The following is a 23446-nucleotide window of genomic DNA, read 5'->3' on the forward strand; positions in this document are numbered from 1 at the left end:
ACCAGAGGTGTCAACACCTCACACGAAAAGAAGATTACCGATACAGATTGTTCACCTACAATCAAGCAAATAAATGAATATTATTATTATTAACTTTTTTGTTGTCTGTACTTTTCTGCGATGGATGACGTCACGCAGCTGTTATTGTGACAAGGTTCCATCGCAATATCAACGTGCGGGGCTAGTACATACATTTATTTTATTGTATTAATGCAAACACAGTATATAACAATACTCATTAAGTTATTTTTAATCATCGATAAATTCAAAATCATTTATTCATATAGGTAACTCAATGTACACTTATGAACGTCAAAAAAGAAATATACATATATGAAATGCTTATAATTTTACATTGACTGCTAGTTCTCAAATCAAGGGCGTACAACGGAAGAAAAGGACTGGCAATAAAATCTCCGCCACTCTTTTTAATCGCCAAGTTTTTTGTTTTACACAACGTTTGTAAGGAGGCAGGAGAAAACATTACACCGTGTTCCACATGACATCTTAAGTAATTAAAAAAAAAATGTGTGCGTGTACTAGGTGTACACACGTAAGAAGTGAAACTTCTTTATGACCTTATTTTTCGAAAAATGATCTACTATATGCAACTACAGAAATTGGTTAAATTAGATAAAGTTTAACAAAAGGCTTTTATTATCATAGACATGAATACAAATACAATTATTTCATTTTAACTTATTACTGTACTACTATGTAGTACATACTAAGATTATTACAGAATTTCATTAATTGTAATAAAATTATTAGTATTACTATCATTGTTATCGTTATTATATATTTTTGTTACTAATGGCTTCGAATCTCTTCGGATCAACCGTGGTAGGGACAAGAAAAAGATGGCGCGTAACCGAAAAATGTGACAAATGTGTGTAAATTTTTTTCCAACGCCGACAAAGAAGTTTGACTTCAAAAAGCAACATGGCGCGTAACCTGCTACAAAATTTCTCCCATACGTCGATAAAGAAGTTTCACTTCAAAAGATGGCGCATAACGGAAAAATGTGACGCGTAACGAAAAAATGTTACACTAAATTTTTTTACAACCCCGATAAAGAAGTTTCACTTCAATAATAATAAATTATTAAAAACAAAGAATTGATAATAAATACTAACGTCAAGTTAAAAATATTACACGTTTCGCGCTCATTTGCTTAAACATAAACTTTGACTAATTTCATAGCGCGGATAATTTGTAACAACCAGAAACGGTTTCATACAATATTCATGACAGATCTCTTTGACAGACAGATTTATGTATATCCACCTTCTAAATTTAAATAATTTTTCATCCCTGTTTAATTAAAGGGAGCCAACTAACGAACTCATTTAAATAGATAATATGAAAATACCTTATATATCCATGTTTAGAATATAAAGTAAAGTCTATGGCAGGTGTACCATAGTCACAGATGTTTCGTTTTATGCAGATGCCATTGTCTGCCTTGCCAGTTACGCACGACAGTCCATCTGTACCTAGAATATTACATAATTAAATATTAAAACATTGCGAACGTTTAAGTTAAGAGTAGTATTATGAAATTGTCATATAAAATCTTGCTCTCTTGCCCTGTGGCGTAATCTATTCTATATTGCTGTATAGATAGTACTTTGGCACTAGCTACTAACTACTACTAACTTACCTTCCCCTCGCAATATATTTATGAAAATATTATGTATGTATACAAAAATAGTGATAAGTTTACTAGAATAGAACATACGCACAATATTAATACACGGAACAAACGCAGGCTGCAATTTCACCGTACTAGACTATCTAAAGTTAGTAATTCTTTTTTGGGGAAAGGGATACTCTTCTTTAATAAAATCCCAGAGGCTCTTTTATCTCTGCCTTTCAATAAATTTAAGAAATGTATTAAAGAAAAGCTGTGTAAAAAGGCTTACTATAAAGTCAACGATTATCTAGTTGATAAAAGGGCCTGGGACTAGTGCTAGACAGGCTACCTCTAATTAATTTGCGATATTTGTTTTAAAATAAGTGTTGTTTGATGATTTGCTATTTTAAAAGAGTACCGAGAGTTTTTTACGCCGGCTTTTTCTCTCGGCCTACACCCTCTGTCTTCTTTGCCGATGAGTAGGGATGCCTACAAATTCAAATTTAATGACGTGGAATAAGTGATACATGTATTTTATGTTCCATAATAAACATATTTTATTTTTTTTAGAATTTACGAAAATAATTATTTAGTTATGGAAACAATTTTTCGATTCATAATACCCGCTCGGTTCATTCATTATTTGCGAGCTGTTTTCAGAGAGCTGAAATGTGGTTTATGACCGTTTAAAGAGAGGGTCTATCACATATCAAAAATTGTAATTAAAATAAAGGTACTCTCGTTTTCAGGAGGCTGAAAAATTTGTCATGTAGTTTCAGGGCAAGTGTAGTCGAGTGGTACAGTTTTCAGGACACTTATGAACGTCAACATCAACAGAAAAGATGTTCAATTTATTCTAAATTTACATTTACTGTCAGTTTGCAAGTCAAGGGCGTCGAGCAAGCGAGAAGAACTGGCAAACTCTCCGCCACTTTTTTAAGTTTGGAGCCACACAAATTGTTTAAACAGGAGCAAATCAATTCCAAGGATTAGGATCATTTAAATATTCGTCAAATTTATAAAAAGCTTTATTGATTAATTTACGTTTAACGAGAAGTTTTGAATTTATTCAGCGATAATTATATAATTTCGCTTGGGAGTTTGTTGTAAAAACGAATACAATTTCCACATAAGGCGTGGTTCTTGTGAGCCCCAGGCTCTTCTGGAACTTGGTTGGTCGTACAGTGAACTTTCTAGGCGTGAGACAAGGATGGAATGATACGCGGAAGAGAGGGAAGATCGAAATCTTCTCGAAGCCAGACTGAACATTCTAGAACGCTTTATGACTAAGCGATGTGCAAAGATATAAAGAGTAGATTAACATCAAAGAGATAAAATTGTGAATCAAGAAGACGACAAGTGATAAAGTACTGTATGAAGGGTATGAAATTGAAGTAATTAGTGACAGTATTTTGTGAATTTTTGTAGGGAATTTTTTTGGGTAACTTGTGTGTTGTATGGTAATTAAATTCCTCGTTTCTATATTTCAAATAAAGCCTTGAAGGGATTTACGCATTTTCTATCCAATTCCCTAGCTCAAAGCAATATTACAACAGTTCCTGCTGTTTACATGTTTTATCTATTGTATAGTCAAGTTGTAACTGGCGGGTTATAATGTATACTTCGCTATTTCAAGAAAAAAAAATGACATACCATTTCCTAATTTGGTAACGTTCGTCTGTGTTGTGGCTTGCATCTGTGGCATTTGTCTTGACAGTTGTACACAGATTAGCAGCAATGTCGAAATACTGAAAGAATAATCAAAATACGATAGAAAATATACATAATTTACATATTTTACGGTTCAGTTAATTTAAGGGCAAACTTACAAACATTACCTCTTAGTAATATTAGTTCCTATAATTATTTTTCACACACGTAACCTGTTTACAAACACACGAAGTTTATGTTTGAAAGATTATCAAGTCGGACAGAATTTATAACATAGGACTTCGTTGCTGAATAAAATTAAACCCAAACATATATTATAATATTTTTAACTGTATGTATTTTTTGTTGGTATTTAATAATTTACTACGTGAAACTGATGTACTAAAAAGGGTGCGTGTACTTATGTACGCGCGTAAGAAGTTATACTTCTTTGGCAATATTAAAAATAGTTTTTGATTGGATGCAAATAATTAATTACAATAAAATAATCAAAGACTGGAAAAGGAGTCATTATAGTAAATAAAGTTCAGTTTACATTTGAAAAATTAAATAAAGAAATATTTATTATTATTCTCTTACATTAAGTGTAACATAAATTCTATTATTATTCGAATGTTGTTTTTAAATTAAGTCCAATGCCGTAGCATCTTCCGTGGGCAACTTCATACTGATAATTTGTGTCACGGTGCGCGCGCATCGTAGAATTTCACTCTCATCAATTTTTCATAACGCGCCTAAAGAAGTATAACTTCAAAAATATATTGGTAATCCATTCGGCATTTCGTCTCCAAAAAACTCCTCATTTTTCTCAATTTTATTTTAATTTTCTACTATAATTTTATACCTAAAGAAATATCAGCACACTATTTTTTGTTTTTTTTATATAACAGGGGGCAAACGGGCAGGAAGCTCACCTGATGTTAAGTGATACCACAGAGTTCGCGAGTGCGTTGACAGCCTTTTAAGTATTGGTATGCTTTCTAGAACCCTAAGTTGAATTGGTTTGGAAACACTTCAGCGAGCAGCTGGTTCCACATATTGGTGGTGCAAACATTGCCTTATTACGGTCAGTTGTGGAACGACGGACGTCGAGGTGATACGGGGGAATTTCGTATTCTGCCTCGACGTCCGATGATGAAACTCAGCTGCAGCTATTCAGACCAACTTATTTTTGCTATATAACACTATATAACATTATGGGACGGAAGTTATTGAGCATTTGATACATTAATTTACAACGATATTTGTTAATAATATTGATGTGTAAAGAACGACGTAAGATAGTCCGACGGGTAACTATTTGACCGTATAACCCAGCAATCTTCGTTGACACAGTTAGTACTCAAACACTATTGATTCATCGTGAGTCATGACTGATTTTGACGACGACTCATTGGTCTAGTGGTTAGTACCCCTGACTGCGAATCTATGGGTCCCGGGTTCGATCCCCGGCTGAGGCGAACATCGATGTGATGAGCATTTGGTGTTGTGCTTAGGTCTTGGGTGTTTAAATATGTATTTATATGTCTATCTATCTATAATATGTATGTATATCCATTGCCTAGTACCCATAACACAAGCTTCACCAGCTTAGCATGGGACTAGGTCAATTGGTGTGAATTGTCTTTTAAAAAAAAAATTTGAGCCCGGCTGTCAATGGTTAGACTTGTCAATCAAACTCAAAATAACTATATTCGTATAGGTAAACAATTACACTAGTTTTAATGTAATTCTTTAGCTTGATTTTCCTAATAAAATTCTCATGTTTGTTTTTTATTGGTTACTAGCTGACCCGGCTAACTTAGTTCCGCCTAACAGTCTAATAATATCGTGTTAACTTAATTTAGGATTTCATTAAGGTAATAACATTAATACAATAAATAAATAAAAATAATTGGATAAGGATTAATGCTGTATTGGTTAAAATCGCTTCGAAAATTAGCTATTATTTGTCGTAAAAAGTAAATGACAAAAAAAAAATATTGTGGGATATCCTTAGGAGATAAACATATACCACCGCGGAGTTTTCTGTAGACCTTTTCAATGTGTACAATACTTAATACGTTATTTTGATAAATCTCGTAGGGTTCGGCCTGCGTTTGCAATATAAGCGGAAAAAATTTAATTATTTACGACATCACATTAGAAACCTTATAAATAACAGTATTCTCCACTATTTAATGGATGTTATTATACATATAAACCTTCCTCTTTAATCACTCTATCTATTAAAAAAACCGCATTTAAATCGGTTGCGTAGTTTTAAAGATTTAAGCATACATAGGGATATAGGGACAGAGAAAGCGACTTTATTTTATACTATGTAGTAACGCAATATTGTCGATTAAGGGTCACGTGTTAGAACAGAATTGAGTATTTTGGAAATAAATAAATTCTAAGTTTTCTATTGCTGTCAAAGAATCAAATTTACGTCATAGATAATATAAATATAGATAAACTATTGACCTATTGAATTGTGACGTAGTGTGAAGGAAAACATCGCGAGGAAACCTGCTCGCAAATACATCCATTTATCTTTTAGAAATAAATATAGCCTATGCCTCTCAGGGAATAGTGGCCTGGCGGGTTGAGCGTGCGAGTCTCAAGTCGAGAGAGATTGTGCATTCGAATCACGACTGGGCACTTTTAAAGTGAAACTTTTATTACATCGTCATTGTTAAGTATTATGTATGTCGTACTCTCTAAGGGTGCGTACAGACTATGTAACATATAATATAACATGTGTTTTATAACACGTCCACATTATGTAACCTTGTTATTCAACATTATAACATAAAACAATACTGTACACATTAGAATAACAATGCAATATAACAATGTTATATAACCATTTTAAATAACAAAAGAAAAACAAAAAACGTAAATGCTGGGTTCGTCCTAGCATACGTATATCAATAACATGTTATTATAACATGTTTTATAACATTCAGTGTCCACATTATCTGAAACATGTTGTATAGCAATGTTGTATAACATGTTATGTTATATAGTCTGTACGCACCTTTAGACACAGAGTTCAATAAAAATATTAGTTGGAGACTCAGTCTACTTTTATTATTTCCCATTATCATTCCAATTTTCCAAGTATAAAATTAAGATTGATAAAGCGATTTTCATACCCTTAATGGATTATTATTATATTATTCCAAAATTTTTTAGTTAAATGTCTATAATGTGAAAGAAAGTTTCCGTGGTTTCATAAAACCACACAATCCTTTTTTTCTATTTGCGATATTAATATGAATAAGAATATTTGTATATTTCCCGAAGCGTATATTTTCATTATAGCCTTCTACTGTCGCTTCAGAAAGATTATTTTCGATGTACCAACATATATATATATATGTAAGAAAAAATGCCTGAGATTACAAAAGTTTCGCTTTTTAAGCAAACACTTGTGAGTAGTTAATTTCAATTTGATAACTCTAAGGGTCTGTTTCACAATGTACGGATAAGTTCTACATAAGTTCCAAATTAGCTATTTATTACTTATTGGTAGGATAAACACTATTGTTGCGTTTCACGACTGTCAGATAGCGCTATTCGTCACAAGTCCATCATAAGTTATGAGTCCGATGAATGTCAAATAGCACAATTTATCTTACAAATAATTTATGTGTTGCACTTGCATAGCTATTTGGTACTTTATCTATACATTGTGAAACAGACCCTTAGTATAAAAACAATTGTGTTTAAAATAAAATAAAAATAAAATATGTATATTATGGAACAAAAGATACATGTATCACTTATTCCACGTCATTAAATTTGAATTTGTAGGCATCCCTACTCATCGGCAAAGAAGACACAGGGTGTAGGTGTTTTATTTACTGCCTTGATGAACTCTTCCTATACGAATACAAGGTATAGCAGATTTAATATTTATTTTAATTAGTATTCACCCTAAAACATCGCGAGGAGATCGATCTGAGAAATCTGAAGGGTTTTTTATAATGATTTATGTCCAGTCAGACAGAGAGCAGTGTTGGCCTAGTGGCTTCAGCATGCGACTCTCATACCCGAGGTCGTAGGTTCGTCCCCCGGCTGAGCATCAATGGACTTTCTATGTTTAACATTTACTCGAACGGTGAAGGAAAACATCGTGAGGAAACCGACATGTCTTAGACCCAAAAAGTTGACGGCGTGAAACAGGCACTGGAGGCTGATCACCTACTTGCCTATTAGATTTAAAAATATGAAACAGATTCAGAAATCTGAGGCCAAGACCTAAAGAGGTTGTAGAGCTACTGATTTATTTTTATATCCTGTCACTTTTAAGTTTATTCGTTACAAACGTACACACGTAACATATTACTTTTCTTGTAATATTATATGTAACTAGCTGACCCGGCAAACATTGTTTTGCCATGTATATTATTTCTGGGAAACATTTTTTTAGTTCAATAAAAATAACTATCTACTATAATAAAAATAGGGGTTGATCGTAGAGAGGTGACAATTAAGGGTGACAATTACATAATTAATTTATGTATTTTTGTATGCTGTATCATAACAAAATAAAACAAATAAACAAAAAGTTTGGTCTTGAAAAAAATTAGGGGTGGGACCACACTTTACATTTAGGGGGATGAAAAATAAATGTTGTCCGATTCTCAGACTTACTGAATATGCATAAATAATTTCATAAGAATCGATCGAGCCGTTTCGGAGGAGTATGGGAACGAACATTTAATGAATTTTATATATTAGATGGATTTTGTTCAGTATTCACCTGAACATTGACCAACAGCTGACATGGCTAACGTGGTTGTTCTAAATTTTAACAGCTGATGGTGCGTAATACACCAAAAACTCACAAGAATAATCTTATGTATGTGTGAGTATTTAAAATATTATATTAAAGGTACACTGCCACAGGGACCAAACTTTTTAAATTTGTTTTAATTTTCATTTTATTTATTTTTAATTATTTTTATTATTACTTTATAGGTTAAGAAAATTGTAAATACTGTATTTGTGTAAATAACATTTTCATTGAAAAAAAAATGTAATATATAAAATTCTCGTGTCACAGTTTTCGTTGCCATACTCCTCCGAAACGGCTCGACCGATTCTCATGAAATTTTGTGTGCTTATTGGGTATGTCTGAGAATCGGACAACATCTATTTTTCATCCCCCTAAATGTTAAGGGTAGTAAATATTTTTTTTTATTTTTAAATATTTTTTTCTGATGATTTTTTTATTTTTTTATGATACAGCATTAAACAATACATACAACCCCTAACTTTCACCCCTCTACGATCAACCCCTAATTTTTAATTATACATGATATACATGGCAAAACGACGTTTGCCCGGTCAGCTAGTAACATTATAAAGAAATAAAACATGTCATATCTTCTAAAAAAAAAAAAACTTAAAATATTGTTTTATAACGATTAAACAGATTTGAATATTGCTCTGTCCTATTCATTTTCCTTCAATGTGGCGAAGTCTCCTTCAAGCCCTTAATTATCGTGGTGATGCCCGATTGCTTTGAGGTATGACCACCTTGAACCTCTGATCCTACCCGTAGGGCTCCATCTGTTACCATAGCTCTCTTGGCGCATCCTGTACTTATTTATATATTCACTATTTAAGTGTTAGAGTACATCTGGAGGGCTAAGGGATCCGTAGGATTGTTTTTTTTTTATATAATAGGTGGGCAAACGAGCTTGCGGGACGACCAAAAAGGGCAGTCTACGCAGCCCATAGACACCCATTTTTAGTGGGTGCGTTGCCGGCCTTTGAGGGAGGAGTAGACTCGCTTTTTAAACATTTGGAGGTCGTATCTCTGAGGGAAGACCCCGTTGAAGATGTTGTTGGTGGTGTTGGTTGTTAGCTTCTTAGGTTTCCCGCTCATATATTTAGTTGTCTAGTGCAGCTTGCTAATACATACACTACATATATACAGATACTGATGACATTAATTAGATTAAAATTAAAATACACATTTCACAGTCCACTAGCGTGATAGCGTGATGATAGCTTTAATATTATTATTTTCTACTTAGTATTATTTTTTTGCTACTGAGGCGCAAACTAGCTGCTGTGGTCTCTGGCAGAATGACCAGCGCTGTGGGACATTCTGCTCCTCAGCATAATGCTGAGCCAGGGCCAATTACAACCACAGCATACACACATTGCACACTTGAAGCGAACCGAAAAGCAAATTTTTTTTAATTTTTATTGTTTTGATATGTCTTATTTTATTTTTTCTTTGAGTATCGTTATTTCGTGTGTTTATGTGTGTGTGTTTTCGTATTTAATAAATGTTATGTCTATGATCACGTAATAAATACTGCAAAACAGACGAGCAACGTAAGCCGCCATTTTTTTTTATTTTCGCACTCATTTGTTTTGGTTTCACAGATGTATAATCCAGAAAGGGTATTAAAAATTGAAAAATTACTTACATAATCTTCGCGACCATAACTGCGTTCATCACTACGTTTATTATGACACTAACTACAAATGATTTAATTAATAAATCATTAAGTAATATTTTTATAACGACCTTGTTCTTGGAATTTATGTCAAATTAAATGAAAGAGGTCTTTGCTCTTAATAATGTAACTGCTCAGTAGTTAGTAAAACGCTGACTTTTTGAAGTTATACTTCTTTTGGCGCATTATGAAAAATTGATGAGAGTGAAATTTTACGATGCTCGCGCACCGTGACCCAAAATTAACAGAATGAAGTTGCCCACGGAAGATGCTACGGCATTGGTCATAATTTAAAAACAACATTCAAATAATAATAGAATTTTTGTTACCCTTAATGTTAGAGAATAATTATTTATTTAATTTTTCAAATGTGAACTGAACTTTATTGACTATAATGACTCCTTTTCCAGTCTTTGATTATTTAATTATAATTAATTATTTGCATGCAATCAAAAACTATTTTTTATAATGCCAAAGAAGTATAACTTCTTACGAGCGTACATAAGTACACGCACCCTTTTTTTTTTGTTCCTACACCTTTGGACAGTAACACAGTCTTCCGCCACGGCCGAGTGAACAGACAAAAGGTTTTATAAAAGTATGTTTCTATAAATATCTAAGTAGGTATTTAATTCTTGAGTTATTCTATAGAATATTTTATTAAAACTAAAAAATATGTAATGGGGAGTTATGTAACCTAACAATAGTTTAGTATAATATATATATACTAGCTTCCCCCGCGAACTTTGTTTCGCCTTAAATGTGATTTTACTTAGTCAACGGTTTTAGTACATACCAACATAGAACATTTTGCTATGCTACCAAAGAGACTGTTTGGTTTTCTGGATTGAAAACTTTTTAGATTTTTCCGTGAATTTTTCTCTCATATTTTAATTAACAAATAAAAATAGGGGTTGTTCATAGAGGGGTGTATGTATTTTTGTATGCTGTTCATAAAAAAATAAAAACAAAAAAAAATATCTAAAAAATAAAACTTTAGGGGTGGTCCACCCTTAACATTTATTGAAAAACACCATTGAAAAATAGATAGTAGCCGACTCTCAGACTTACTGAATATGCATAAAAAATTTCAAAAGAATCTGACGAGCCGTTTCGGAGGAGTATGGTAACTAACATTGTGACACGTGAATTTTATATATAAGACAAGAAGATATATTTAAGTTAATAATTAAAGCGTAAATAATCACATTTAAAGCCGATATGAGCCCTTAGTTTATAACACACTCATAAATTGTCATTTAACATTCTCGTTTCCAATAAGTACCAATAAGTAACGTAATTACTACAACATTTATAGGATTAGATTTTTGTATATGTTTTATGATCATTTGTCAATCTAATAGGCAAGCAGTGATCAGCCTCCACAGACCGTCGACTTTTTGGATCTAAGGAAAGCCGGTTTCCTCACGATGTTACCGTTCGAAGAATGTTAAATGCGCACATAGTCCACTGAGGCACAGAAGGGGATCGAACCTACGACCTCAGGGAGTCGCACGCTGATGTTACTAGGTCAACACGGCTCACTGCAAATATTTTATTAATTAGTAGGAATACGCAGTAGGGTGTCCTATAAGTTATTTGTTCGATAAAATAAACACTTTGGACAGTGAAAAGTATTGGAGATGAGAACATAAATGAAAGACTAATTGAAGATTATTGACAACTGGCGACATTGACACATGATGTGTCATGTCATACTTCAACGTGCAATGTTTTGAATTTCACTATACGGTCTTACTCTCTTGATAATTGACATTATTTCGTCGTTTTCAATTTTTACGGAACTTCACGAAGATGTGCAGCGTTTTTGTCGAAGAAAACGGAGAGAGCGATTGAGAGAGTGAGAACGGCGAATTACCTTATAGAAATTCTATTTTAAAATTAAAATTTCGTTAAAACTATTTATGAAATATTAGTATTTTTATATTTTATGCAAAATAATTTATTGAAATTTCAAATGACGAATTGTAACTTAAAATGCTACGTGTTTTTATTATCAAAGAAATAAATTTAAAAAATTAAATTTATCTTGAAAGGCCGGCAACGCACTCGCGATCCCTCTGGCATTGAGAGTGTCCATGGGCGGTGTTGACACTTAACATCAAGTGAGCCTCCTGCCCGTTTGCCCACTGTTCTATAAAAAAAAAATTAAAAAAATATTACTTGTATTAATTTTCGACACTTTACTTTTTTAATGACATTTAAATTCCTGACATAATATCTTCCTTTTTCCCTCCCTCTAATTCTCGGAAATCTAAAGTTTTAGATTTGTATAAATATGAACAAGAGTTAAAAATTAGTTTGCCGAAGAAGTTTCACTTCTGACTTTTTTTTATTTTGCGTTTGACGGAGAGGAATGGAATAAAACTAGATTCTAGAAACCATTTTATGTATTTTGATCACAACAAAACGATGCCATATTTAATTTAAGATAAAGAAAAGGTTATACCCTTTTGAAATATTTATTATTTATACATTACAATAATCTCTCGACATAATTAGAAGATAATTAAAAATATAAGGAATATAATATTAACACATAATGCGACACGTGGACATATAACATTATAATTATTTACGTTTATCAAGTTTATATAATCATAAAAATAGGATTTTCACGTTGGTATATATTGTCACTAATTATAAATATCAGCAAATTTAGATTGGTAGTCATGTAACCAAATAGAGTGGACTATTTTAATTATTCAATCTATTCTTTTTGTAGATTTACGCCCGAACCCAATAACGTATCTCAATCCATAATCCACCATCTGATAGTAATCTTAATCCAAACCAACCGACGGATTGTAATAACCAGCTGTCGATAAAAGCTATCCATGGGAGGTCGTATCTGTGTTTGTGGATAGACCTTTGTATGAAAATGACAGTTGACGAAAGGTCGATTTCAACAGTTAATTATTTTAACAGATTTTAAGTGGCATCAGTTTTTTAAATAATTAAAAAAACTGTTTGTTATATTTTAAACATACACATATATATTTGAATGATATTTGTACGGTTTTATTGACTTTATTTGGTTTATATTGATTATCAAATATGAGTGAAAACTCGGTAAAATGGAACGACAAAGAGAATTTTATCCGTCGCCAAAAATCGAGATAGGAGATCGATCGACTGTCATGGTCTGATCTCAGATGGTTTCCAATCTGAGATTGTGGATTAATTATTGGGTTCGGGCGTTAAATACCAAGAGACCCATCGACTACGTTGGCTGGGGCAACTTGAGCTCATCTTGGTACATGAGCTCAAGTTGCCCCAGCCAACCATGCCATGAGTTCGAGCGGTAAAGGAAGGTTATCTGTGCCGGCCTAGTGGTCGGAGTGGCCTAGGTACCGCTGGATAAACTGAATGGAGGACCTGCTACAGCTAAAAGCCAGCAATTGGTGAGTGGTAGCACAGGACAGCGAATGCTATAATATTCCCGTTTCGGAGACCAAGACACTTTTTGGGTAGCAGAGCCAGCGAAGTGAATACCAAGATAAGTAACTATCTGTTTTCTAAATTGGTTAAAATATTATTTCATAGAGAATAGACTGTAGAAGACAATCTATTTTCTATGGACAGTAGATATAAATACAATACAATATGTCACCACTTGATATCAAAAACATACTTGTGGAATTGAATTGTGTTGTTGTTGTTGAACAATTTTCTAGGTCTAGGCGTTTTAGCGGTTAGAATATCTTAACCATAGAGAATAGACCATTTTCTACTTTTTAATCACGTTTTTTTAATTATTACAAAAATACTTTTTCACTGACATATTTCGCCTGTTATTTTCTGTGCCTTGACAACAACTTTTACCCTTCAAGGACCGTGTGACACATAAATTAATTATAATGACTAGTACGATTTAAAAAGCCATAAAATAATTTTAAAATTAATTAAAAAAATTACTTTTATACGAAACATCTGAAATAGCAGTTTTTGTATATTATTAGTCTGAATAAATAATCATCAATCATAGAAATCCAAAGCCAAAGCAGTTCTTATATTGTATCACGCATCGTCATCATGACCACTATCTTCTGAAACTTCGCCATTTCCAACAAAAACTTCTTCCGCCATCACAACTCTGGCATTATTTTTCTGTAGAACGGACGCCATTGCCATTCCCGTCCCGAATCTGTACTCTATGGGTTTCATACTCTCGTCCATATCTATGGACGCCCTTTTCGCGGGAAAGTTCTTTTTTCTGACAGCTCTATATCTCCTTATGTCATTTAGTAGTTCATTATTGTCTAAATCAAAATCACTGTCAGACGACGATATGTTTAAATCTTGTTTGTTGACTTTATAATTAGGTAGGGTGACATTTGCATTTCCTGTTTCCGATTCTACGTCACTCAAGTCAGACAGAACACTAGAATTGTCTTTGATTTCTTTTTTAACCCATTTCGTTATTATGAAACCTTTTTTATCTTTATCAATTGTGAGCAATCTGCTTTTAATATTAAGCTTCGCATTCGCTTCATAAACATTCGGTATTTCACTTTCATTTGTATATCGGGAGATTTTTAATCGATATTTTAGTTTCCGTTTTTTATTTTTTGTTCTTTTGAGTTTTAATTTTTTTCGTTCCACTCGCTTTATTTTGGATAAAAAACCTTTGCGATCAACGAATTGTAAAATATCAATCTGTCTTGGAAATTCTGGTACATTATGAAGCTGTGGCATCGTTTTAGCTAGAGCCTGTCTTTCTCTCTCTCGCATTAAATCTTCTCTTCCTACTAGTTTTCTTCTTAATTCATTTAGAAGTATTTTCGTGGTTTCTTTCTCTTTCTTTCCTGGACCAGTTACAACATCAGCGACTGACGGTAGCGCGTCATCGTCATCTGTTCTGACAAAGTAGAATACTTCATCTCTTATCTCTGGTTCTTTGTCTTCTATTTTCAAAATGGCCTCTTCTACGTGTTCTTCGTCCTCCTCCACTGTATGTTCTTCTTGGAATTTATTTTGCAGCTTTTTTAATCTAATTTGTGAACTTTGAACTGTTTTTAAACACTTCGTTACATCATCTATAATACTGTCGATATCTTTGTTTAAAGCATCTAAATCTAGATCTTGTTGGTTCGATGCGCACGAGTCTAGGAACATATCTAGGTCATTACATTTATTGAGAGCTAATTTTAGTTCTAAGCTTGTTCTTGCCACACCTGTATGTATTTCTGAATAGAACCAGGTTTCTTTGATCGCTGAACCTGGCTTTTTTATCACATTGTCTTTGGTTCCGTAGTTTTTTAACAGACGATACATTCGCTCTAGTGATTCAAAATTGTCTTTGAACTCTCGCGTTAGATTGTCTATAAGAACATTGTGAATCCAGTATATTCTTTCATTGTGATTCTTGTATAGTTTTAGTGCTTGTGAAGGGATATGATGCGCCAGCGCAATATATTTTAGTAAAGTGGATTGCACGACTAGAAAGGCGTGGTGGAGTTTCTGGAAAAGAGGACAGCCAATCATAATAAATATTAATTATTATAGTAGCCAATAATCATAAATATATAAAAATATAGGTAATTAAAAACTTGTTTATCGCGAGTTTTTACATTCTACGCTCATTAGAGTTTACAGCAGTGAGACTCTGCGACTTGACGTTGACAGAAAGATTTGACATTAAGTGATTAAAGATAAAATTCAAGAGCTTTCAAACACCGTAAGTCTAAAATGTTTCGTTGTGAACAGAAGAAATGTTCAGAAATGCTCTCGCTAATTGTCAAACCTAGTTTTTTTTTTTTTTTTTTAATATTATGGCAACAGCTTCAACTTTATGCCAGTTTCAAGTAAAAGGTTGGGAAACTACACGCGAAAAAAAATAAACAAAGACATCAGAAGGAAATAAAGGGATAAGCTGGTTAAAAATAAAATATGTACATAAACATATTACATCTTAATATTATTATAGATTATGAAAGAAGATAATACATTATAATACAATAAAGGATAAAGCAAAAGGCAGGAGATTTTAGTCGGAAACGGAACATGAAGTGATTGTAAAGAATTCAGAAAGGAGGTACGGTCATATTGGGTACAAGAAAAGAAAATATGGTCAAGGTCACCAATATCTTCTCCACACTCACAAATATTACTATCAATAATACAAACCTAGTTTAAATCTATAAATAAAATAAAACTTTTGGTACTTTAATAGAAGATAGCCCGTAACTAAACTTTTGAGAAGTATTTACCATTAAGTGGTATCAACTAAAATATGATTGTCTCTCGCGTTTATTGTAATTGTTCTGAAGATAGAAAGAGACACATTTATACTTGACGCTATGACTCATAAATACCTGACATATGTCATGACTTTTCATAGATTTTCTTCCTCTACGACTCTTTATTTTTTTCATAGAACAGGGGGCAAAAAGCAGGAAGCTCACTTGATGTTAAATAATACCGCCCTCCATGGCCACACTCAATGGCATGTTTTGCTACCGAAACCCACATTTTTTGCACTTGCAACGCCAAGGAGCTTGCGTGTATGTTGCCGGCCTTTAAATCTAAAGCTATATCATTCCAGTTATGTATGTATACGAAAAACACACATAAATGACATAAATAACAGACATAAATGTAAAGTTTACATTTTTACAATTACGTTTACATTAACTATTTGACGTTTGACAAGCGCTATCTCACATCTAAAGGGTGGAATCAGTGATGCCATAAACAAGGCATAAACAATAGCTGGTTTATAACATAACTTTAAGATGTATTTTTAAAAAGATATACAAAGCCTAGGGTAAATATAATTTTTAATTGATACGCTTCAACAATAAATGCTTACCATTAAATTGTCTGTATCGCACTCCACGGCGACATCGCCGCGCAACCATGGCACGTTGCCTAGCAACGCGGACGATGCGCGTGACATTAGCAATAGAAGCTCCTTTTGCTGCTGGTAGAGCATCGCGTGGGTTGATTCTATTGCTGAGGCGACAGAACCCCTAAATTGGGAAATTATTTAATCCTTAATTTTTGAAGTGAAACTTCTTTAAACGCATGAGGGTAATTTTTTTACGGATGAAACGTCACGAAGATGTGCAGCGTTTTTGTCGAAGAAAAGGGCGAATTACCTTATAGAAATTCTATTTTTAAAATTAAAATTTCGTAAAGAGAATTTATGAAATATTAGTATTTTATATTTTATGCAAAATAATTTATTGAAATCTCAAATGACGAAATGTAAATTAAAATGCTACGTGTTTTTATTATCTAAGAAATAAATTAAATTTACTACATTTTGTAATTAATACATGTATTTGTATTAATTTTCGACACTTATATTTTAATGACAATTAAATTCCAAAGATATCTACCTTATAGGTATTTATACTTTTTAGATTTGTAATAAATATGAACGTGTACTTTGTACGCACGCACTTTTTTAAATGGCTATTGCTATTGAGCTATTGAGATTGGTACATTTACACCTTTGAGCAGTTTTGGCTTCAGCATGCGACCATCCCTGAGGTCGTAGGTTCGATCCCCGGCTGTGCACTAACGGACTTTCTGTCTATGCGCATTTAACATTAAAAACATCGTGAGGAACCAGCTTGCCTTAGATCCAAAAAGTGGACGGCGTGTGTCAGGCACATGAGGCTGATCATCTACTTGCCTCTCAGATTGACGTATCAAGAAACAGAATCAGAAATCTGAGGCCCAGACCTAAAAAGGTTGTAGCGCCACTGATTTATTTATTTAGACACGCATTTGCTGACAAAACCTTTTCTGAAGACTAACGACATAACTCTTCTGTAGGAAAACTCAGTATGTACGAAAATTCGATAGTTCTTGAGTTAATCGCATTCATTCAGACGAATTTTTACATATTATACGAAGAAGATACTTACAACTGAGCATGTAACGCGGCATACTCGCGGCAACAAGCCGTCGCGCGACGCACCAGCGACATATAGTCGTGCATCACTGTGACCAATTGTCGCAAGGCACCGCGACAATGCGACCGATGCGTCGCACGAATTGCGACCGGAATTAGCGCAAGGGAGGCCAACCTCGCGAGGGTCACTTTGTTGAAACTACAGAGAATTACATTGATACAGATGTGTTGGCGCGAAATATGCCAACCTCGCGAGGGTCACTTTGTTGAAACTACAGAGAATTACATTGATACAGATGTGTTGGCGCGAAATATGCCAACCTCGCGAGGGTCACTTTGTTGAAACTACAGAGAATTACATTGATACAGATGTGTTGGCGCGAAATATGCCAACCTCGCGAGGGTCACTTTGTTGAAACTACAGAGAATTACATTGATACAGATGTGTTGGCGCGAAATATGTATGTCAAAATCCTATAGGAGTTTGACGAACTATGACTTCCATAAAAATCCAAAACAATTGACACAAGTGATGTAGCGGGTACTTAGCGCTTGACGTTAATAAAGAATTTGACAGAAGTGACAATCGCGCTTAGGGGGCTTAGTCAAATTTGTCGACACGAACTGTCATTTTGATACAATTTATTTTTCGAATTTCTACATACGCTACTGTTAAGGCATATTGACTAAGCTCCTAGGTTAATATTCAGTAGTGACGTATATCAAAAACCTAATGGATTTGACACATGTCAAGCCAACGTCAGCCAAGCTCGTATCATAGAACGTAAATCAAAATTAAATCTAGTTTCATTTAAATCACGTTTACATATTTGACAGCACTGAAGACGAGATTATGACTTGAGAATTAGAATAAGCATTTAAAAAATCTTAACATCCATTGCTTAATGTCTATTTTGCAAACTATAACAAAACCTATGTTATTCTATATAATATTATTTATTTATATGTTTGCAAGAGTAGTAACTAACCTCCTAAGGGATTCAACCCTGAAGTTTAATTGAATAATCATTTACTTTTATACACAATTAACTAGTTTCTTGGAAACAGTTTTTGAATACTGTGTCGCTTCATTTCTTTTCAGTCTTATTAATTTTTTTATTTATTTATTTATCATATATGTACATGATCTTAAATAGAAAGTAGTTGGTGTGGTGGAAACACAAACTGGACACAGTTTTTCTGTCCACCAGGTCGTCAAACATATTTAAATAATTAACTTATTACATACATAGGCCAGTGACATACTATACCATATAACATTTTTACCATTAAACCATCAAAATTGCACGGACAACGTAATAAACCAATTGAAACTAACCTATTCAAACAATATATATAATAATTAATAATATAATTATTTAAATAGAATGTATACAAGTTAAACATACAAAGAATTCACAGTGTAATTGCTATTATTAGTAGTGTAGATATACTAAAAAAGAACTTACTTTCTTGGTGGTGCCAGCATTACACATGCAGCAATAGCTATCAAGGCACCATTACGCTCCCCTTTCGTAAGCCAACCACCCGCCGTTCCTCCAGCGTGGGCCCAGGCTACTTCTGGACAGGGGGCTTCTTGTTCCACTTCAATACTATCCTCACGGAACAGCAAACCACTCTCTAGTATTGTTATTATATTGTTATGACTGTATATGAGCTGGAATCAACAATTATATTATTTATATGTAACGCCTAGGGCCTAAATTAAAATTGATTATCACAATCTTATCACGGTCAAATGTCAAGCATCATTTCAGTCAGTCAAGTCAGTGGAAAGACCAGATTTGCACTTAACTTTGAGTCAGTTTATTGAAAGCACTCATTATTACATACATGACAGTTCTGAGTTCAATTATAAGCTAAACTGTTTTATTGTTCTGGAAAAAGTATTTCTTAATCACAATATTAAATTAGGGCAATCATATGTTTTCTGCAGCTTACAGACTTGTTTAAGACATTTATTATACTATTTTATCCATTCCTTATATCATAAATTCATATGGTGATTCCTTGCTAGTGGACATCTTTAATTATTTCAAGTTTGATTAATGAATAAGAATGATTAATTAAATAAATACAAATCCACTTTTACTTATAGGCATTAGAAATTAACTAATATATATAGTCAAATTAAATACTTATTACCATGTTTGGCCTAAATTTAATTGCTATCCATTTCTTTGATAAAATTGGAGGTGAGAAATCCTGCTTTCTAAATAACGCCATCTGAAACACATTTTTATTTTATTTGAAAATTATGTCCGTTTCACAAATATATTGAAACGGACGGTAAAAAAATACCCTGGGTATTGGAAGAGAGAGAGCCAAACGTTTTTGTGAGATAGTATACGTGTTTACATCTATGAATGCTGATAAATAAATAACAGAATCATTATTTGTTGTTTTATTATGAAGTTTTAATTACGTATTAAATAACCTCACAAACGATTCAATATTTTTATTTATTCAATACACACCTTAAAGTTATTGTTTTAGCCTTATCTACGAACTAATGTAGCGCTTATCTTATAAATGCATATCCGGTATTTACATATTTGTATTTAATTTAGCATAATTATTGTATTGGTTTTAAAGAATTTTTGTGAAACACAGCCAGACATCGCCAATTGACATTTGACAGTAAGCTAAAAATCCAAACAGCGATATAACTAAACTCAGCTGATTTTTGACATTGACACTCAATAGTTAATACTCGACTTAAACACAAATGACAGTTCGTGTTGATAAATTTTAATACAAATTTATAAAAAAATTAATTAATAATAATTTCTAATGTATAATTTTTTTTTAAGTTTCCGAATTCTTTATTCTACAATCTACCTACATACACTGCTGTTAAGGCATCGTGACTAAGCTCCAGTAGCAGGGCTGTCTAATGTACGATTTAAAACTGAACTGAAATGAATTTTACTCATGTTCGATCGCTAGACCAAGATCGTACCGAAATGTACGATTTTTCTGTACCTGGCAACGTATTATGTTCGGGGAATTCCCCAACAACCAAACCTATGCCTAGACGTTTTACTTGAATGAAGACCCTTTACGCCTAAAGACCCTTTTTTTCATATAGTCTGTATTTGTGTGCATTGTTACAAAACTTATTATTTTTCTCTTGTATTGGAATAGTCAAAAACCTGTTTTTCTCATCAGTCTCCAGCTCTAAGTGATTACATTATCCTCTTTTGATCTGCATATTGTCTTTAGTGTTTTTTGTGTTACTTCAATACGCTTAAGCAAGAATTGGTAGTGAAAATGAAGAAGAGCGACCTGCGCCAGGTACTCCTAAAAAGAAATCAGCTAAAAGGTGAGAGCTTTCTGCAACAGAAAGGAACAAACACAAAGCATATAAGTATCGTCCCGATTGGAAAAAAATGATTTATGTAAGGAAACCAATTTAAAGCCAGGTGCACTGCCTGTGACGTCGAAATGGTTTCTGAATGTGGAGTTCTAACGTTACACTCTTCAAGGCAAAGGCAGCCACTAATTTTAAATAAAAACTTTCCACTTTTATGTTGTTGTGGATCTTTTCATAATTTCAAAATTTCCTTGGAATACGATTTGTTTGTAGTTGGTTTACGATCACGCTTTTTTTCATCTGGCAGCCCTGCCCAGTAGTTACTTATATTATGTGTTCCGTTTGACGTCCGAGGTCCTTTATGAGAGTACATCGTTTCCTTTTCCGCCCAAATCGCTAGTATCCGACCTTTTCCCACCACGTGACACCGCCGCCAGCGCCCAGCGTTTGAAACTGGAACTAACTTTTTATCGCGCTAAAGCAAGCCGCCAGAGTTCTTGTTCATTGTTGCGTCGTTTTTCGTCTTGCACAGTCGCTAGTGCACACTTAAAAACGAATCAGTATATTCAAAGCAAATCGACCTAAAATTTATTTTCAAAGTGGAAATAATTATTTCGTAAAATGGTTAACTCGGTTTTCACGTTAAAAATATAAAATGGCTAATAAAAGTGCTAAAATCGGTGTAAATGTGTTGGCTACGCGGTCAAACGTGCCTCACCCGCGCTTTACAAGGCCGTCTCATATCACGGGAGATATTGTCTCTGCAAGTTCTGACAAGCCGAGTTCTTCGCAAAGTTCGAGTACGAGTAAAGAGGATGAAGAACCGCCGCCACAGCAGTAATTCACGTGATTATTCTCAGGTTTGAGCAATTGTCGCAGTAATTGGTGAGTCACCTTAATAATACTTTTTTACAATTATGCTGCGTCGTCTAGCATGTTACATAAAGTGACCGAATCTAATAATGCAAACCTACACGACCCTTTTTTGAACCATGCGGCTGTAGTTAATGATATTGCTCATTTAGACGTGTCGGTTCAAGAACCTCCGAGTTAATTAAAATATTAATTTCAATGCAGAGGTTTTTACATTTCTGATTTGAACTGTGTACGTTATATTGATATACAAAAGAAATACGTTACTTTTCCTGCTTTTATCGATTTAAAAATGAGTTTATCAATAAAGCGTTACGTAGCGTTTTAGTGGTCTTCAGTCGAACGCGGTTCTTAATTTAAATTCTATACATAATAAATTGCAAGAATGTTTTGGTCAAACTTTAAAAACATGTTATAGAAGATTTAGATAAAATTCCCACCGAAGAGGTTCGGAGTACATGTTTAATCCTGAAAAATTATCTAAATATTTACAAAATGTTGGTAGTATTGTCAAAATTGACAGAATTCGCGGGTACCAATCTAAAACAATACGCGTTAAATCACGCATACGTTTTTAATCGCCTGTAGCTTCAACGTATCAGGTTAGTCAAAAGCCCTTTCTTGGTAACCGATACAACTCAAAACAAGGACAACAGAGTCACAACTTCGATGATCACGAAAATAAAAAATGTGAGCCGTCACGGGACGCCTGGCAGATGTGAAACATCGACATTATTTTGTTAAAATAACGATGACTATTTATTGAATAAACATTTATTTTCATTTAAATACCAAAATTTACGAATTTATTTCAAAACGTGACTACTTAATTCGTTTAATCAGTGACTTCGAAATACACCGTACACACTACTGCATATAGACTGTATATATACCATCATATAGCGTGGCATCGCCACGGCATTTGTCGCCACACCAGAAATCGGTTTTACGTGCGGTTATAGTTGTTTCACATCAAAAGGGGGGACGCAAATATAACAATCCAAATAAATACCAACAAAAGTGACTCGATGGGCTTTTCGGGCGGATGTTTAAGGAACTATCACAAAAATTGGGTGAAATTAAAACCTCCTTTTTCCATTCTAAAATTAATAACCTCCGCTCGAATAACTTTTAATCGAAAACCGCTATTAGTACTGTCCTAAATCCTAAAAAAGTTGCAAACACCTGTTTCAACTTCGATTTCCTTGGAAATACATACCATGATTCGAGACCATATACTGGAGCCAGCACCGCTGACTCCGTCGTTCATATCTATCATATCATATCGTTCATATTTCATAATAACGAAGAACGGAAAAATCGAGTCATTTTCAGCCTAAAATCTTTAAATCGGTTCATGAAACCAGAACCTTTTCATCTGTTTCATCACCACCAAATGCCAAATTTCCTACAAAAAGGCGATTGGATGGTGAAGCTGGATCACAGGCAATCCTACTATCATGTACCGATTTCCCTCGAACATCGTTGCTTTCTGCGTATCAGTTACGAGGGAAGGCTCCTTCAAATGACTTGTCTACCTATTGGGTTGGCCATAGCTCCGAAAATGTTTGCTT

The 23446-nt window shown here is 33.6% G+C and overlaps 1 protein-coding gene and 1 long non-coding RNA gene across 2 annotated transcripts; both read right to left on the reverse strand.

Annotated features, from left to right (window-relative positions):
• Positions 1–1348: 1348 nt before the first annotated feature.
• Positions 1349–9999, reverse strand: LOC125058558. Its single transcript, XR_007118438.1, has 3 exons — positions 9745–9999; positions 3290–3384; positions 1349–1496 (listed from the first exon to the last, which is right to left on the reverse strand). It is a non-coding gene; the product is annotated as an uncharacterized LOC125058558 (long non-coding RNA).
• Positions 10000–13089: 3090 nt separating this feature from the next.
• On the reverse strand, positions 13090–20311 carry LOC125058650. The gene is made up of 6 exons (XM_047662768.1): positions 20161–20311; positions 19829–19909; positions 19132–19340; positions 17676–17861; positions 16610–16769; positions 13090–15258 (listed from the first exon to the last, which is right to left on the reverse strand). The coding sequence occupies exons 2-6, from the start codon at positions 19907–19909 to the stop codon at positions 13816–13818; spliced, it is 2079 nt and encodes a 692-aa protein (XP_047518724.1). The 5' UTR covers positions 20161–20311; the 3' UTR covers positions 13090–13815.
• Between the last annotated feature and the right edge of the window lie 3135 nt (positions 20312–23446).

This window comes from Pieris napi, chromosome 18 (genome assembly GCF_905475465.1).
Source record: "Pieris napi chromosome 18, ilPieNapi1.2, whole genome shotgun sequence".
NCBI classification, from domain to species: domain Eukaryota; kingdom Metazoa; phylum Arthropoda; class Insecta; order Lepidoptera; family Pieridae; genus Pieris; species Pieris napi.

Bases quoted from the DNA above. Each gene is read 5' to 3' on its own strand.
- LOC125058650 (XM_047662768.1), bottom strand. From the start codon at position 19,909: ATGGCGTTATTTAGAAAGCAGGATTTCTCACCTCCAATTTTATCAAAG. The intron at 19,341-19,828 runs GTAATAAGTATT...TGTTGATTCCAG, and splicing joins TTAAATTTAGGCCAAACATG to CTCATATACAGTCATAACAA. The intron at 16,770-17,675 runs GTAAGTATCTTC...TTCCCAATTTAG, and splicing joins GCCGCGTTACATGCTCAGTT to GGGTTCTGTCGCCTCAGCAA.